The sequence below is a fragment of the Apiospora phragmitis genome (genome assembly GCF_038363925.1).
Source record: "Apiospora phragmitis strain CBS 135458 chromosome Unknown utg000010l:1.0-9815664.0:1.0-9183399.0, whole genome shotgun sequence".
NCBI classification, from domain to species: domain Eukaryota; kingdom Fungi; phylum Ascomycota; class Sordariomycetes; order Amphisphaeriales; family Apiosporaceae; genus Apiospora; species Apiospora phragmitis.
This window is the reverse complement of record NW_027117409.1, coordinates 7,820,389-7,836,178: the sequence shown is the minus strand read 5'-3', so window position 1 is coordinate 7,836,178 and position 15,790 is coordinate 7,820,389. Positions and strand designations below refer to the sequence as shown.

Genomic DNA, 15,790 nt, shown 5'->3' with positions numbered 1-15,790 from the left:
GCCACATCTCCCTTCCGCCGGTAGCCCATCAAACCCTGCGTTGGCCTGCCTGGTCTACCCTCTGGATCAGAGTGCCGCCTGTCTGCAGACTTCGCCTTGACCCTCTCCGCATACGCCCGAACCTCGCGCTGGAGCTGGGCCTCGAGCTTGTTCTTCAATTGGCTGTACCGGAGCTTCTCGATGGGCTTGAGTATCGTGCCCGAGAATGCGAACCACTTCGGTGTCTGCTGCCGCTGCCTCACGTACCTGAGCTTGAAGATGGCCAGGTCGATGTCGTGCTCCTGCTGCAGCTGAGTGCTCAGGATATCGATGGCGCCCAATAGGTCGACGACGTCGACCTCGTCCAGGCCCAGACCGAACGCTCGGAGGGGGGCTCCTCGGGGGCGGCGCGGGACCCGCGATGGTGTCGCAGTCGTCGCACGTGTGCACGCGGGCCGGCACCGCGGGCATGTAATATGCCATTGCTTTGCGTTTCCCTTGCGGCTTGGCGTTGTTCCTGTTATAGTCGTTGGTTCTAGGTCGCTTCGGCTCGTAATTTGCAACAGCTTTGCCCTTGAAATTCCTGGTGCTCGCAGGTGATCTCAAAAGCATCGTGAATCGAGGCTCCGTCCCGAGCGGCAGTGGGGACTCGACCCTAGAGGACTCGTCAGAAGACGAATCTTCCTCGTAATAGTAAACTTGCTCACGACGGCAAGGCCGAATGGTCTGCTGAGGAAAACCCATTATGAACGTATGTAAGTGTGGTTTGAAGTATGGGTGGTTGTATCATATCGAATTCGGTAAACGTAACATACACTGAGTGCTTCGCGAATAAGTGTATGGAGCTCGACAGTTAAAGGAGATAGTTTGCAGCATTTACTTTTTCGAAAATGGGTGCAAACGGTTTACTCCCTCAATAACAGAAAGTCTGTTGCCAGTCAGGTACTGTCCAAAGGTAGAACTTGCTCAAAAACCAGAGCATCCAAATTACGCCAGCACTGTATTCCCCTTCCAGTCCCTTCCCGTGCTAATTCAAACCTTTGGTCTTTATATGCATAACACATCACCACTTCGCGAGTATTCAATGCCACCTATAGTGTTCCATCATCCCCTGTTTGGTTACTATTTATAGCCTGCCCTATGGCATCCGTTCTTGGCTCCAAAATTGAACTCCGGGTTTGGTTGACCTGCCTAGTTACAGCCTTTGCCGGCCGAGTTGTATGCGTGAGCTTACGACAGTTGTATCATACGTTCACATGACACCCCTTAATTACCAGCCCGGCATACTTCTTCGACCATGACGCACGGGAGTATGAGGGAGTATGTAACCAGTTTATAGCTAGCTTACATTGAAAATGAGCGCCGGTGCATTATTTTCATGGTATTATTACTCTGTAATATAATGAGATTCATGGTGAAAATTTCACCATTCTGCAGAGCGATGAAGTAGGGGTAGTAGTAAGCCTCATATTAAACAAAGAGACATACTGACGGATAGTTGCCCACTGGCTAGTCAGTGCTTTGGATGTACCTATATACATTGATGTGGGATTTGGAAGCCTCATCGGCACTTCTGTATGTCTACCAATGCCACCGCTGCACAGAGTACATCGTGATGGCGTTCCTCCTATTGGCGTCCGACTAGAACTACGGCAGAACTTGTATCACGGATACTTTACATCGAGTCCAAGAAGTAATAGGTACTAAACCCTTATGAATAGTATGATTATCTCGATATGCTAGTAGGAGCCCCGCCAGATCATGACTTTGGCAGATCTCTCGCTCAGGATATATACAGTTAACTGCCATGAATGGACTCCCCGATAATTCGCCAGAAAAAACACTTTTTAAACCCAGAACGCTATGACGTGATGCCACATGGAAACAACAACGAAAAAGGAGAATAGATCCGCCTAGAAGTACAACACGGAGCCGCCCTAGCTATGTAAGCCCTTGGTTCTGTTCTTCATCACTTCTCTGCGCTTCAAATCGGCCTCCGGATCCCACACAAGGAACTCATGTAATCCACAGCCAGCAGGAACCATGGGCAAAACGGGCACCTTCTTGTCAGTCATCACCTCCAAGAGGGCTGGGCCGTCTAAGTTATGAGCCACTTCAGGGCATCTTCTACCTCCTCAGGCTTGATGAGTCGACGGTGTTGCACACCCATAGCATCTGCTAGCTTCATGAAGTCGGGGTTTTTCTGGTGAGTGTGCACGTATCGGTCTTCGTAGAAAAGGTTCTGCCACTGAGTGACCATACCCTGCTCCTCATTGTTCATAATAATGACCTTCACGCCAATGTTGAACTGAGCAGCTGTAGAGAGCTCCGTAAGAGTCATGTTGAAAGACGCATCTCCATCAATGTCGATGACAAGAGCGTCGGGCCGAGCCACCTTGGCGCCAATGGCAGCCGGCAGACCGAATCCCATAGTGCCCAAACCTCCAGAGCTAATCATGGTTCGCGGGTGACGCCACCGGAAGTGCTGAGCAGTCCACATCTGATGCTGGCCGACACCAGTAGCAATGACCACCTCGTCTTTGCGCTCGTTCGTCAAATCACTGAGCTTCTCGATCAAGGCCTGAGGCTTAATCATGCCAGCTCGCTCGGTACGGTTGAAGGAGTTCATCGGCCACTTGGCCTTCCACCCCCTGATCTGGTCGAACCAGGCCTGGCGTTCGGTCATGCTTCTCATCTCCAGGTGCGGTATCAGCTGTGCCAAATTCTCGGCAACATCGCCTTCGACGGCTTCTGTGGCTTGGACAACCTTGTTGATGTTCTTCAGGAGAAATGTCAAAGTGGACGATTCCGCCACGGCCTTCAGCAGCAGCAGCCTTAGCTGCAGGGGCAAACTTGGCAATGTTGAGCGTCACGCGATCGTCAAAGCGGGCGCCCAGTGCGATGATGAGATCGGCTTCCTGCATAGCCATGTTGGCAAAGGCGGATCCGTGCATACCAAGCATGTAGAGGGACTTCTCGTCAAGCTCGTCGAAAGACCCAAGACCGTGTAGGGTGGTCGTTACAGGGATAGATGACTTATCGGAGAACTCTTTCAGTAGTGCTGGGCCGTTGCCCGAAATCATACCCTGGCCAGCGTAAATGACAGGCTTCTTGGCCTTGTTCACGAGTTCAGCGACGCGGCGCAGAGATACGGCCAACTGCCTTTGAGTCATCTCCATAGCGGCCCGCGATGCCGCGCTGGGAAGAGCAGGGAGGGCTGTCTCGGTAGGAATGGCCTTCCTGAGAATGCTGGCAGTGACATCCTTGGGCAAGTCGACCAGAACGGGACCAGGGCGTCCACTGGTGGCAATTTCGAAGGCCTCATTTATGCGCCTGGGGAGCTCGGCCACATTCTTCACCATGACATTCCATTTTGTGCAGGCGCGCGAGATACCAATAACGTCGGCCTCCTGGAAGGCGTCGCTGCCGATAGCTGTGGTCACAACCTGACCACAGAAAACAACCAGGGTGTGCCGTCGGAGAGAGCATCTTGCATGGGGGTAATGACGTTCGTGGCGCCGGGCCCTGAGGTTACCAGAACGACACCAGGCTTGCCCGAAGCGCGGGCATAGCCTTCAGCCATATGTCCAGCACCTTGTTCATGTTTCGGGAGGATAAAGTCGAAGTGTTTGGAGTTGTAGATGGCATCGAAAACAGGAAGAATTGCGCCGCCAGGATATCCAACTGTGACTCGTTAGATTGGTTTGTACGGGTTGAGGCGAACATGGGTCAACATACAGACGTGCTTAACACCCTGTCGGAGCATCATCTCATGGAAGATCTCCCCACCGCTCTTGCCAATGAACGACTCGTCCATCTCGGGAACCCGAGGGTTCATGAGGGGTTGCACATGACTGCCGTCTTTCGTCTCGGCTGTGTTGAAAGCGGGTGCGGGTACCTCGCGGGGACTGCATTATGTAATTTTACGTCAGTATAAGTTTCCACCCCGACAACGACTTGGTTGGGCAACATACACAGCAGCAGCTGTTGTCTGAGTCCTCACGCCGGTCGGCCCCTTCTTGGAATTCACAGCAGGCACGGCCGCCGACGAGGTGAAGAGGCGCTGTTGGCACTGGGTACGCGAAACCTGAGCCAAGGCCCTGACGGCCCTGGAGGCTTGCCTAGTTCGCATCATGGTGATGGTTTGTGCTGTGTGTAATAGACACACAATTGGACCAGCAGCAAGAAGAAAAAGGCAAAAAAATTGCGAGATTGCAACACAACTTTAGCTTTCCAGTCGTGACTCTCTCGAACCCGGGGTGACGGAAGGGAAATAAATAGCTGCGGCGGATGGGAAAAAGTAAGAACTAGGGGACCTAGTAGGTATGAGTCGAACAAACCGAACCACCACTACCAAACTACGGCGGCCGTAGCGAAAGAGGTTGTGCGAGTGCGGGAAACCGCAAAATACCAGATCCGCGGCAACGGAGCGTGAAAAAAGAATTGAACTGCGCTGATTCGTCAGGGCGGCTGTGGGGTAAGGATCCTCCAGGGGATTGCGCAGGTTGATGCATGCAGGAGCCCCAGCCTGCTGTGGCGATATCGGCTATTCGACTTGTGACTTGTGCCAGCATGGAACGAAACGCATCCCAAAATTCAATTCATTCAAATGCATCAGTTTCTACTCTATTATTAGGAAAACTGCGAGGCAATGAGTAACCCATTAATCATATTGACTGCCATTTTTTCAACTTGTTCTATTCCAGATCGTCACTTCAACGGAGTAACAAGTCCTATGGCGAGCGTATCTGCACTGAATGATTCTCTAAGTCGCTGACGGCATTGATCAAGTTGGTATCCGCGATGTCGCCCCATGGCTGGAATATTTCCATTTCAGCGCAATCACTCTCGCCCCTGGCCCTCTGGCCCTCTGCACTGCCATTGGCCTCTAGCCACAGACAAACAGAGACTCTAGGGGTCCTCTCGCCTGTCAAACTGAGTCGAAATCTGCAGGGCCATGCTTAGAATCTAGATGCCGCCCTAAAACCTTGATCGCCTCTAAGTTGGTGCTATCGTTTTTCTGCCCTTTAGCCGGCTTGGCACCACCTCTCTCTCCTGACCACCGCGGAATGAATGAGCTACTCTGACCGGCAGGTGCACTAGATATTCCCGGCCGTATGCTATGCTATTCTCCTGCTTGGCCTGCCTAATCACCAAGCCAAACTGGCTTGTAAGTGGACGTCGAAGGCTATCTATGCTGCAGCATGTTTTATCTGCAGGGACGGTAATCATACCACGTACATTGAGATACAAGAGCTATCTTGGTTTCGAGACAAACCGACAATCAGGACCACTCTCAATCTTGCCTTTAATTTCTGCTCAGTCACCTGTCCAAGTTGCAGCGACGGGGTTATTACGAGCGAGATGTTCAGCCCTCAATCTTCAGTCGCTCCCGTTATCATTCTATCTACTTACCATCGTAGAGAGACCCGGGATGACCTGCTTGATCAAGACCTTGTCCAATAATCCTATTCGAGTCAATGATGCCCAAATGCCACGAGTCGGAATCCGTTACAACCAATTTACTACACGTCGGATAGGCCTGGCCAATCATGTCAGTCTGTCAAATCCCAATTCGGAAAAGGCAGCTGGAGATCCACCCTCTCCATGCCCTCGACCCCGCGGTTTGTCCTTCCCCGAACCGAAATTCCCCATCGAAATCGTACCACCACCCAAAGCCCCGCAGGGCATCGTCGTCTTATATATGAGATATGTAGGTTCAGAAAAAAAGTGAAATGGACACTCGATTTCCTGGCTGTTTCGTCACTTTCGAAAATGGGTAAGATTGCTAAGATCGAATACTTCCGCGTGCCGCCTCGATGGCTGTTTGTGAAGATCACAGACGACACTGGCGTGGCCGGGTGGGGCGAGGCTTCGCTAGAAGGTCACACACAGGCAGTGGAAGGTTGTCTCGAGTCGTGGGCTGCTAGATACGTGGGACTTGAGGCAGAGTAAGCGATGAAACTGGCGATGGAGATATTTGACTGGATGTGCTAACGAGACTATAGTGACATCGAGCATATCTGGCAGCTGTCGTACAGGGCAGGGTTCTACAGAGGTGGCCCGGTTCTTATGAGCGCTCTGTCTGGAATCGACATTGCACTATGGGACTTGAAGGGTTGGTAGACCCGCACATTGGTGACAGTTGTGTAATGGTTCGCTGACGAGTCTTTAGCAAGGAAATTGAACGTGTCTATCTACCAACTGCTTGGGGGCAAGGTTCGTGACAAGTTGCGTGTCTACGGGTGGATCGGAGGCGATAGGCCTAGGTGATGTCGAAGAACAAGCGTGTGTATTTTGCGGCCCGTCTAAGCGACAAGGTAACTAACTCGGCTTGCAGCAAAGCGCGCATTTCACAAGGCTTCAATGCTATCAAAATGAACGGAACGGAAGACCTGGGCTGGCTCGACTCGCCTAGGAAGCTGGACGAGTGCGTGGCGAGAGTGAAAGCCGTAAAGGCCCTGGGGCTCGACGCTGGTGTTGATTTCCATGGCCGGGTGCACAAGCCCATGGCGAAGCAACTGGTGACCAAGCTCGCCCCTCACGAGCCTCTTTTCGTGGAAGAACCGTTGCTGTCCGAGAATATCGGAGGCATCAAGGACCTCGCTGTTCTGAGCAGTGTACCGATTGCCCTCGGCGAGCGGCTCTATAGCAGATGGGATGTGAGACCCTTCATGGAGGCCGGCTGTGTGGATATCCTCCAGCCTGACGTATCCCATGTAGGGGGCATATTCGGAGATGCGTCGGATCGCATCGATGTGCGAGACCTACGATGTGGCTTTGGCACCCCATTGCCCCCTGGGACCGATTGCACTTGCAGCTTGCGTCCAGGTCGATGCGGTCTCCGCCAACTTTGCGATCCAGGAGATGAGTTTGGGTATGCACTACAATGTCGGAGGGCAGGACCTGAAGAGCTATACCAAAAACCCCGAGATCTGGAATGTTGATCGGGGGTATATTGAGTTGCCGGTAGGACCTGGGCTAGGTGTAGAAGTTGACGAGGACCAAGTCCGCAGCCTATCCAAAGAAGCCAAGGTGTGGGTTACTCCGATATTCTCGGGTCCTGACAAGGAATTAAGAGAGTGGTGATGCAATACCGTGTGTGAGGCTACGGATATTCTGGGACTGTCTATTTTATTTCCAAGGATGCGGGTTTGAATCAGCCATGTAGATAGCTATACTGCAACCTTGTCGTGATCAGTACGATGAATCCCTATGAACTACACTACGAACGCGGGTAATGATGGATAATCGAACTGCTAATATCAGCGTATGTTATGTAAGCTTCTATGAACGCTTAGTGAAAAGGATCGGAGAGATTCCAATTCATCAGCGAGTTGTCGGTTGTGCATGCGTAATCAATGGCCGGACCAACCGGCCGCTGATTAATCCAAGCTTCAATCGGGCCGCTGTTACTTAGGTATCTAACCTAATCGCCTAGATCCATGATTGATGTAATCATCCACTTCCGCATGTCTTCGTTACGGTTTTCCATCAATCAACAAGACTGTAAATCGATACTTTAGCTACCTTCGCCTACATGTCGTCATCTCCGACAATGGACTGCAAGTCTGCTGGGGCTCAGCAGGCCTGCCAGGCCGTCCGCTGTATCCAAGACTTGCGGTCGCTGTCTACTGGCAACGACGCGAGTCCATTGTATCCGCCCATCTCTAGCATCCCCCGAACCTCACCGGAGCGACTTGCGCAAGCCTCTCCGGACCACGGCGACAACGACCCGTCATCGCCCAAGAATGCCCGCACATACCTCTACCTCGCCTACGGCTCGAACCTGTCGGCCGAAACCTTCCTAGGCGTCCGGGGCATCCGGCCTCTCTCCAAGGTCAACGTCTCGGCCCCGGCCTTCGACCTCACCATTAACCTGCCGGGCATCCCGTACCGCGAGCCCTGCTTCGCCAACATAGCCCCGCGCAAGCACCTTCCCGACCCCCTGAAGCCCCCACAGCGACCTCCGCAGTTCCCCCCTCCTCCCGCTCAGCCCTCTTCCAACGGTAACGACGTCGAAAAGGCGGGGGGACTATTGTTCCCCTCGCTGCCGCCGCGCGCGCCTACCTGGTCCAAGGGCCTCATCGGCGTCGTGTACGAGGTGACGCCCGAGGACTACGCGACCATCATCCGGACCGAGGGCGGCGGCGCGGGCTACCTCGACGTGCAGACGCCCGTTGTGGCGCTGCCGGCGCCCATCACCGTGCCGGAGAAGCCGCCGATCCCGGAGCTGCCGCGCCCCTTCCTCGCGCACACCCTGTACCAACCGCGGCTGCCCGATGCGCCACCCGACAACGATGACGATGACGATGACGATGAGAGAAAGCAGAACGACGAACCCGACAAACCTAAAAAGAAGTGGTGGTACAAGTTCGTCGCCCCCGTGCGCCGCCCCGAGCCCGACTATGCCCAGGCCAGCGCGCGCTACCTCAAGCTCATCACGGACGGCGCGGCCGAACACGCCCTGCCCGACGACTACCAGGCTTACCTGCACCGGCTGCAGGCGTACACGATCACGCGCCGGCGCCAGGAAATCGGCAAGTGGCTCTTCTCGCTGCTGTGGCTGCCCCTGTTTTACGCGGCCATGACTTTTAGCAAGATGGCCTCGGACAAAAATGGGAACTTCCCGCGCTGGCTGGCTGTCGCGATGGCCGTCTTGCTGAACCTGATGTGGATGAGCTACGATGCGGTCTTTGTCAAGTGGTTTGGTGACGGCGAGAGGACGATGGAGGAGGAGGATGATGACGACGATGATGAGAGGGTCGCTACGAGGAATAGGAAAAGCCGTTGGCTGCAAATGGAGCTCGGAACGCTTAATGAGAAGAATCGGCTGACAAGCGACTGGTAAGCTGGCAGTGGTCAGATATCAGGATGAAAGTATGTATTCGTAGTCAGTAGCCTGGTCTGTTTCTAGTTTGGTCTCGAAGCATGTGAAAATTGAACCCTCGTTTTTCCCCTGGAAAAAACTACAGTCACTGGCCACACTGGGGTTATGGTTATGATAAATTCGAACTCGTTAATATAAAGTTCCTAAGCCTTTACAGCCTACAAGTGCAGTTACCGCAACCAGTGTTTGCTGAGGGTATCATTGCTCGCCGTTCGATCCATGTAAGATCGCGTGGTCCCATCCTAACCACTCGCCAAAACCCCTGTCCTGTATATATATCCCAGTCCATTCCATTTCCGTAATAATCTGTTTAGTGCCTGCCTTTGTTGATCAACTGCAGCAGGTCCTGGTAGGTGTTCTTGCCCTCGATGATATCGTTGACCGCAGTGAAGAGCGGGTAATCCTTCTCCATGTTGTGAACCTTCAAGAAGCTGTGTACTTCCATGGCCGTGGTGGTGCCTTGCAACTTCTGGCCGTTCAGCTCTTTCTCCTCGATCTCAGACACGCTGACGCCCTGCTCTACGGCATGACTGGCGCAGCGGAAGTTTCGTCCGCTGCTGCAACTTGTAATCAGATCGGCCACACCCGCACTCTCGATGGTGAAGGTCTCCGGCTGTACCGTCTCTTTGAAGAACTCCTTGCCAAACTTGATCATCTCGAGCAGGCCTCGTCGCACAATCTCCGACTTCGCGTTGTCTCCAAGCCCCAGGCCCACAACGAAGCCGGCGCCCAACGCGACAATATTCTTGAGGGCGCCGCCGAGCGAGACACCGGCCACGTCGGAGACCATGCTGACCAGGAAGTAGGGGCGCTCGAACAGAGTCTGGAAGGTCTCGTGGTCGAAGAGGGGGGTATTCGGAAGGCACGGGCACGAGCTTGGTCTTGCTGGTACGTCCCCTGGCATCCTTGTGCTGCATGTCGGCGAGCGGGGTGATGCTCAGGTTGATATCCGAGTCTTTCGCCGAGCTACGAATCGGAGTCGTGGAGCGGGGGGACGGGTTGCGCGAGCTATCCATGGGTGGGGGGTCATAGGCAATAGTCGTGCCGCACCATTTCTCGGCGGCGATTTCGGATGCGATGTTGGCACCGCTTAGGGCGCCACAGTAGATACCAAGGCCATCACCTATCCATTCGGAGAACAGCGAGATGCCCTCATCTGTGACGTGTACACCCTTGATGCAAGAGATTCCTCGGGCGAATGGGACGATCTTGCCTTTGATCTGGGCCGACACGCGGTCGATGAATTGATGGGGAAGGTTGAAGATCAGGATAGAAGAGTCTTTGACGGCATCTACCACTGAGGGGTTGGCAATCAGGTTGCTGGGGAGTTTGATGCCAGGGAGGTACTTGACGTTCTCGTGGTACTTGTTGATGACGGACGTGAGCTTCTGGGGCTGGTCGCCCACAGACTCATCGTAGTGAGGGGAATCCTTGGGAATCACGACATCCTCCTCGTACACCCACATGTGCACCTCGGGCTCGAAGATTTCGGGGTGCTCCTTGGTGTTCTCAGCGACGATCTTGGAGATGGTCGAACCCCAGTTACCAGACCCAATGACGGTCACCTTGTGCCGCTTTTCATGGGCCTGGGCCTGGGTTGAGAGGAAGCCAGGAGACATATTGACGGAAAAGGAGCGCCGAAACTGAGATCTAAGGCGGCTTTGGTATGGTGGGGAAGAGCCGTGAAGTGTCCGAAGGTGGGCAGATGTGATGCGGAAAAGGTGGGATGAGTGAGCAGTTGCTACAGGGGCCGTATAGCGAATCAAGATGCGCATCAATGCAGATTTCTGACGGGAAGCAGGACGCCCTCTCCTTTATAAAAGCTGGCCAGTAGCTCAGATGCCCAGGTGCTCGGGTGCTCAGTTGCTCAGGTGCTCAGGCAGGTGCTCCAGTTACGGTCGTACAGCTAGCTACGTGTAGAGTGATTGAGTTCTTTCTCCAGTCTGGTCTTGGTCTTGGTGAATGTGGATGCGAACCCTTGCCAATCATTTCTTCCGCCGAGGAGGGCTTTTTACTGCCTAGGCACTTGTAGAATGGCACTTGCCATTTTCCGTCCTTCTGTCCCTCTCTGCCCTTCCCTGAGCGAAGCATGGATTCAGCTACTACTTTAGTTGAGCACGAAATTGATGGGCCAACCCGCGGTCTTTGCATGACGCAAATCCCAGATAAGCTCCAGGAGACACTTGACCGCCTACCGGTTCTGGTCAGCTCTTTCTATGTAGCTCTATCTAAGTACTTGAATCTGGTTGGGGGTAGCAACTAGCAGGGCCCGAGACTATCGCTGCCCAGGACGGGAATGTCACATCCTCAGCACTCTCAGATGACAGCGGCCAAGTCCGACCGTTGTCCAATGTGCCGAGGAGGCTCATCGACGCTTCTGATTAGAACCAGGTAGTCTGGCAGTTGCATGGTGGTCTGCCCCATAAAGGTCCAGCGAACCAGCGATCTCGTTACATCCCGGACGAGGATCGAGGCTCTGCCCGTAATTGTCCAATGCGACCGACACATGTGAAAGCCCTTCTCACATACCGTTACATACCGTTCCAAAAGCCCGGTTCATCGCAACGCCGTCGGCGTGGGCAGTTTCTAGACTATTAAAAGCTGTGTTCCTCTCCCATCGAATTCGACAGTTTCTCCTCGGATGTAGCGGACAACTATTTCACTGTTTGTTCAGAGCAGCGGCCTTTGCTTTTTTAACTGTCCAAGGAACCACAGAGGTTCAAGGTGACACGATCAAAGTCAATTGCTAGATCATGACGAATGAATATGAGGGCATCTGCTTAGTACAGTACTTACTACCAGTATTTCCCATACTAACATACCGTTGGGTCTAATCGTCGCAGCCCGCTAGATTCCCTCCTAGATCCCATCTTTCCTGTCATCAATTGATCGAAGCAAGTCATTCCATTAACGGAGGGGCCCGTCTGTGCCTTGTGGCCGTGCTCTCGCTCGTGCCCGTTCGTGCTTAGGCTGGATTGGCAGGAGGCAGGACGAACCCGACCGTGACGCGGTTTCGCTGCAAAACTCCACTAAAAAGTCCCCAAGAATAACAATAGCAGACCCATACTCTACCAAACTGAGCAGACTGAGGGTTACCACCGCCATTTCCAACGGCTAAGCGCGACTGGATCACCGCCTAACCCGACATATATTTTCAATCATAACGTGTTCATATTGTTTAATAGTCCGTTAGTATCTTGTATTGTATGTATTGTTTTATGCAGCGACAATCTGGTTGTGAATCGCAATTTCATCCCGCGTAACCGCTACAGGACCATGCGGATGTACTTGCCTTGCCCTGTCGCACACGGCATGCAGCTTCCCATTTGACCACCCAATCCTCAAACGGCCAGCAGGAGCGCCTGCCACCAGTCGCTCACCACCCAATCACGACGTAATGAATGTCGAGCAGTGTCGCAAAGCCTCCGCAGAGGCCCTATCTGGATCCAAGACCAGTCGCAGTATCGGCCCAACCCTCGCAAGTCGCGCCCACGAGCGAGAAAAGGCATTGCTGCAGTCCCAGCCCAGAGACAACAGCAAACAGGCTGGGGAGGCGCACGCGCCTCAGGCGACCTCGACTGCGATCCACGGAAATCCCACACCATTGCGCACGCGTACGCGATCCAACTTGATTATACGCTCACGCAGCCGCGGCCTCGACGGTACGGACTCGCCTAGCATCCCACGACCGAAATCTACAGCGCCCATCGTATCACAAAATTCGTTGCGCCGCCGCTCTTCCGGCCATCAGAAATCTCCAATGCAAACGGGCTCGACCCCCCGCGAACGGCGGCCGCTGGGGCTGGCGCAAGCCTGGAACCGCGCCAAGGCAACCGAGGACGACAACGGCCCGGGCGACGAGACGTTCGATCTAAAAAATGCTTTTGATATGGCAAAGGCGGAGGCAGATGGGATCAGGCTCGGGTCGCCTAGTCCGGCCCCTCGGCCTCAACGAGCAGGGAAAGATCCACAGGAGCTAGGGTCCGCTCGCAATGCTGGACGAGATCTTGGCCAGCAGCTGAAGAAGTTTGACCGCAATCATCAGCTCGCAAACGGCAATGGTCCCCTTAGAGGGCTTTTCTCGAGGAGGATAGTATTGGGCCCAAGGCGACGGAAACCGCAAATAACCATGCTGCCAAGGCGAACGAAGGTGACTGGCAAGATGCTTTAGGACCATACGGGGCAAGCCAGGAAGCCCATTCAAGAAAACAGTCATCGGAAAGCCTCCTTAGCGAGGAGGACTATCACAGGTTCTCGCCCCTGCCTTCTATCGAGCCCAGCCGGGTCGATCTAGATCGGTCTCCTAGCAAAACCCAACCAAGGTTTTCTCCCCGGAGAAGCTACAACTCTCCAAGCAAAAACCGACCGAACTTTTCCCCTGAGAAAAGCTACAACTGGCAGCTCGACGCCGATTTCACTGCTGGCGACTTGCAGATCTCTGATAGTCCGCGCATCAAGGCTGCAAAGACAGATGATCGCGAAGCAACTCGTGCTTCACCCAGTGCAAGCTCGCACGCATCGGATAGTCCCAGTGGCCGCCGCAGTGATGCCAGGCTAGAACAAATCCGACAGCGGGAGATTGAGGCCGCCGGAATTGAGTTTCCCGAGAGTGACGAAAGCTTTCCCAGGAAAACGAATCGGCGTTTGGATGAGATCAGAGCAAGGGAGATGGAGGCCAGATCCAAAAGGGCCGTCGCGACAAGTAGGCTAGACGAAATCCGCATAAAAAACTCGGAAGCCCGGTCAGCGTCCCAATCACCCGAATCGGTGAAAAACACATACCAAGACCCTCCCCATAGAGCGTCATTCAGTGGTTTGGATTCTGCCAAAACCAATGGCGATGATGGTGGGGAAGCGATCAGGGATCGTCCCTACACATCATCAAATAGTCTCAACGAGAAACACTCCAACAAAGCTTCCGACTACGGCGCTATAGGAAAGACTGAGACATCTATGGGACTGTCTAGAAACGATTCCTACGATCTACTGCGTCAACTTGCCCGCGCAACAAGTGCAAGTCCTTCCCCTCCCAACACGAAAAACACAGAGGAACTACTATGGCAAGAACCTATTATCAAGCAACAGCCTGAAGAGAAAGAGACCGTCAGGCCGCGCTTTCTACGCGATGACAGACGTCCGAGGACTCTAGAAGCTAAGGGCTTCAGAGAACGACTTTCTGTTGGTTTCGCCGGACTGCGTAATACTCTATCTAGCGACTCCAAGCCAGAGAAACGACGTATTAAGACGACGTCGGAGCCTGACCCGGAAGATCGCATCCAAGCCGAAATGAATCTGTTCGCACCGCAGGAAAATTACTCGGAAAAGGGTTCCGTTCGTGCTCCTTCGCCTGCAATCTCTGACACGGGTGAGGAGGAAACGCCACGCCCGGACCGCATCATTGATCCTCTGAGTCAACCGACCCCGCGTGTCACTGGAGCATACGTAGACACACCCGCAACCGTCAAAGTTAAGACCGAAGATGGCAGCGTACCCGAGAAGATCCCGGAAGCTAAAGGCTCCCTGGCTTCCAGGCTGCTCTTCGGTTCCCGATCCCGATCCCGAACGTCCAGCAAGAGTGAATCGGAGCCTAAGGAGCCCGATATCAAACAGGAGGAAAGCGGCAAAAGCGACGGACCGGGCAGAACCGGAAGAACCAGCTCGAAATCATCTTCACGACGCGCGGGCTCACGCTCCACTTCTCGGCGGCGCCGGCCCTTGATCAATACCGCCAAAATCCCTACACCGTCCGAAGACCTCCGGGCTATTCTTCGTCAAAACCAAATCGATGACTCAACCTTGGATGATGCCGAGTTCGACCGGCTGCTAGCTGGTTCCAACTTGGATCACGATGCACTCGAAAAGGTTGTTAGTGAAACCATCCAGGCCGTGGATGAAGCCTCAGGTGCCGTCAACTCGGCAGAGCGGGAAGAAGAGCTGGAAAGACAAAGGATAGACCGCATGAGTAAATCGCTCAAGACAGGTCTTCTCAGTATTCGTTCTGCGAAGCAGGGCATTGAGCGCCTCGAGGGCAAGGGTGGCACAATCCGAGCAGCAGCTACCACCAACTATGGATGCCGGCTTGGGAAAACCCAACAGCTGGAATTTCCCAACTGTTCAGCCGCAGCTCAGTGATAGCGCCGTGCATCTTTCTATTCCTCGTCTCTATCGCAGGAAACCTCGCTTCGCCTTCACACCTTTTGGCTTACTGAGCGTCATGTTACTTACATGGTATACCTTGGAGTCTGCTTTTTGCTACTTGTATATGTCAGACTACGAATGTATGCCAAGCTATCCTGCGACTGGTCACCCCACGAGCCATACTTTCCCTACGCCATGCCGTTCATGCTCGACGAGTGGACGACTGGCGGAAAGGGCCGTGAGCTAGCCTGGCGTGTCGGCGAAGAAGTTGGCGACCTAGCGGCGGACGTGACTGATTGGATGTCTGGTGACGACTTTACGAAGAGAGACACGATGTACATGGACGCCTGGGAGAGAAAACGGCACTGGAGGAGACTGAGGAAGAAAGGCCTGGTCAAGAAATGGGTCGAACCGCCCGAGTATCGCGAGAAGATAAGGAGCTGGAAGGCGGCCTTCCAGGCGCGAGAACGAGCCCGCGAGACCGGAGACGACTGGGACTACGAGATGACGTTTAGCGAGGACGAAAGGCTCTAGTGTCCGTTCCTTCATACTTGTGCAAAGACTTCATCATTCAGCGTTGGTGGATGAAATTCATCCAAGCTTGGCATGGCTTAGGATACCAAACAGTTGCAATTGCTTACTTACAGAGAGGATAGTTCGTTCGGCAAGGCGTTGGCGGCAAAGTTTATAAGCAAGTGTTCAATGCAGCTTCAGACATGTATCAATGTCAAATACCAATACAAACTTCACATATACCATTGTTACTGGTGACAAACATGGGCT

General features: G+C 53.7%; 6 protein-coding genes across 6 annotated transcripts; 3 read left to right on the top strand and 3 right to left on the bottom strand.

The window, feature by feature from the left end:
* Positions 1 to 66: 66 nt before the first annotated feature.
* Positions 67 to 723, bottom strand: PG994_012154 (uncharacterized protein; the record flags this gene model as incomplete). The annotated part of the gene is made up of 1 exon (XM_066863563.1): positions 67 to 723. The coding sequence occupies one exon, from the start codon at positions 721 to 723 to the stop codon at positions 67 to 69; it is 657 nt and encodes a 218-aa protein (XP_066712673.1).
* A 1,354-nt stretch (positions 724 to 2,077) lies between these two features.
* Positions 2,078 to 4,114, bottom strand: PG994_012153 (Acetolactate synthase catalytic subunit; the record flags this gene model as incomplete). The annotated part of the gene is made up of 5 exons (XM_066863562.1): positions 2,078 to 2,746; positions 2,784 to 3,425; positions 3,515 to 3,663; positions 3,718 to 3,887; positions 3,954 to 4,114. The coding sequence occupies 5 exons, from the start codon at positions 4,112 to 4,114 to the stop codon at positions 2,078 to 2,080; spliced, it is 1,791 nt and encodes a 596-aa protein (XP_066712672.1).
* Positions 4,115 to 5,754: 1,640 nt separating this feature from the next.
* On the top strand, positions 5,755 to 7,068 carry PG994_012152 (mandelate racemase/muconate lactonizing protein-like protein; the record flags this gene model as incomplete). Its single annotated transcript, XM_066863561.1, has 5 exons — positions 5,755 to 5,930; positions 5,988 to 6,097; positions 6,155 to 6,248; positions 6,320 to 6,641; positions 6,703 to 7,068. 5 exons carry the CDS (start codon positions 5,755 to 5,757, stop codon positions 7,066 to 7,068), a joined length of 1,068 nt encoding a protein of 355 aa, XP_066712671.1.
* Positions 7,069 to 7,537: 469 nt separating this feature from the next.
* Positions 7,538 to 8,830, top strand: PG994_012151 (uncharacterized protein; the record flags this gene model as incomplete). Its single annotated transcript, XM_066863560.1, has 1 exon — positions 7,538 to 8,830. One exon carries the CDS (start codon positions 7,538 to 7,540, stop codon positions 8,828 to 8,830), a length of 1,293 nt encoding a protein of 430 aa, XP_066712670.1.
* A 349-nt stretch (positions 8,831 to 9,179) lies between these two features.
* On the bottom strand, positions 9,180 to 10,488 carry PG994_012150 (uncharacterized protein; the record flags this gene model as incomplete). Its single annotated transcript, XM_066863559.1, has 2 exons — positions 9,180 to 9,701; positions 9,736 to 10,488. 2 exons carry the CDS (start codon positions 10,486 to 10,488, stop codon positions 9,180 to 9,182), a joined length of 1,275 nt encoding a protein of 424 aa, XP_066712669.1.
* Positions 10,489 to 12,266: 1,778 nt separating this feature from the next.
* Positions 12,267 to 15,541, top strand: PG994_012149 (uncharacterized protein; the record flags this gene model as incomplete). The annotated part of the gene is made up of 3 exons (XM_066863558.1): positions 12,267 to 12,962; positions 13,010 to 14,997; positions 15,139 to 15,541. The coding sequence occupies 3 exons, from the start codon at positions 12,267 to 12,269 to the stop codon at positions 15,539 to 15,541; spliced, it is 3,087 nt and encodes a 1,028-aa protein (XP_066712668.1).
* Positions 15,542 to 15,790: the final 249 nt, after the last annotated feature.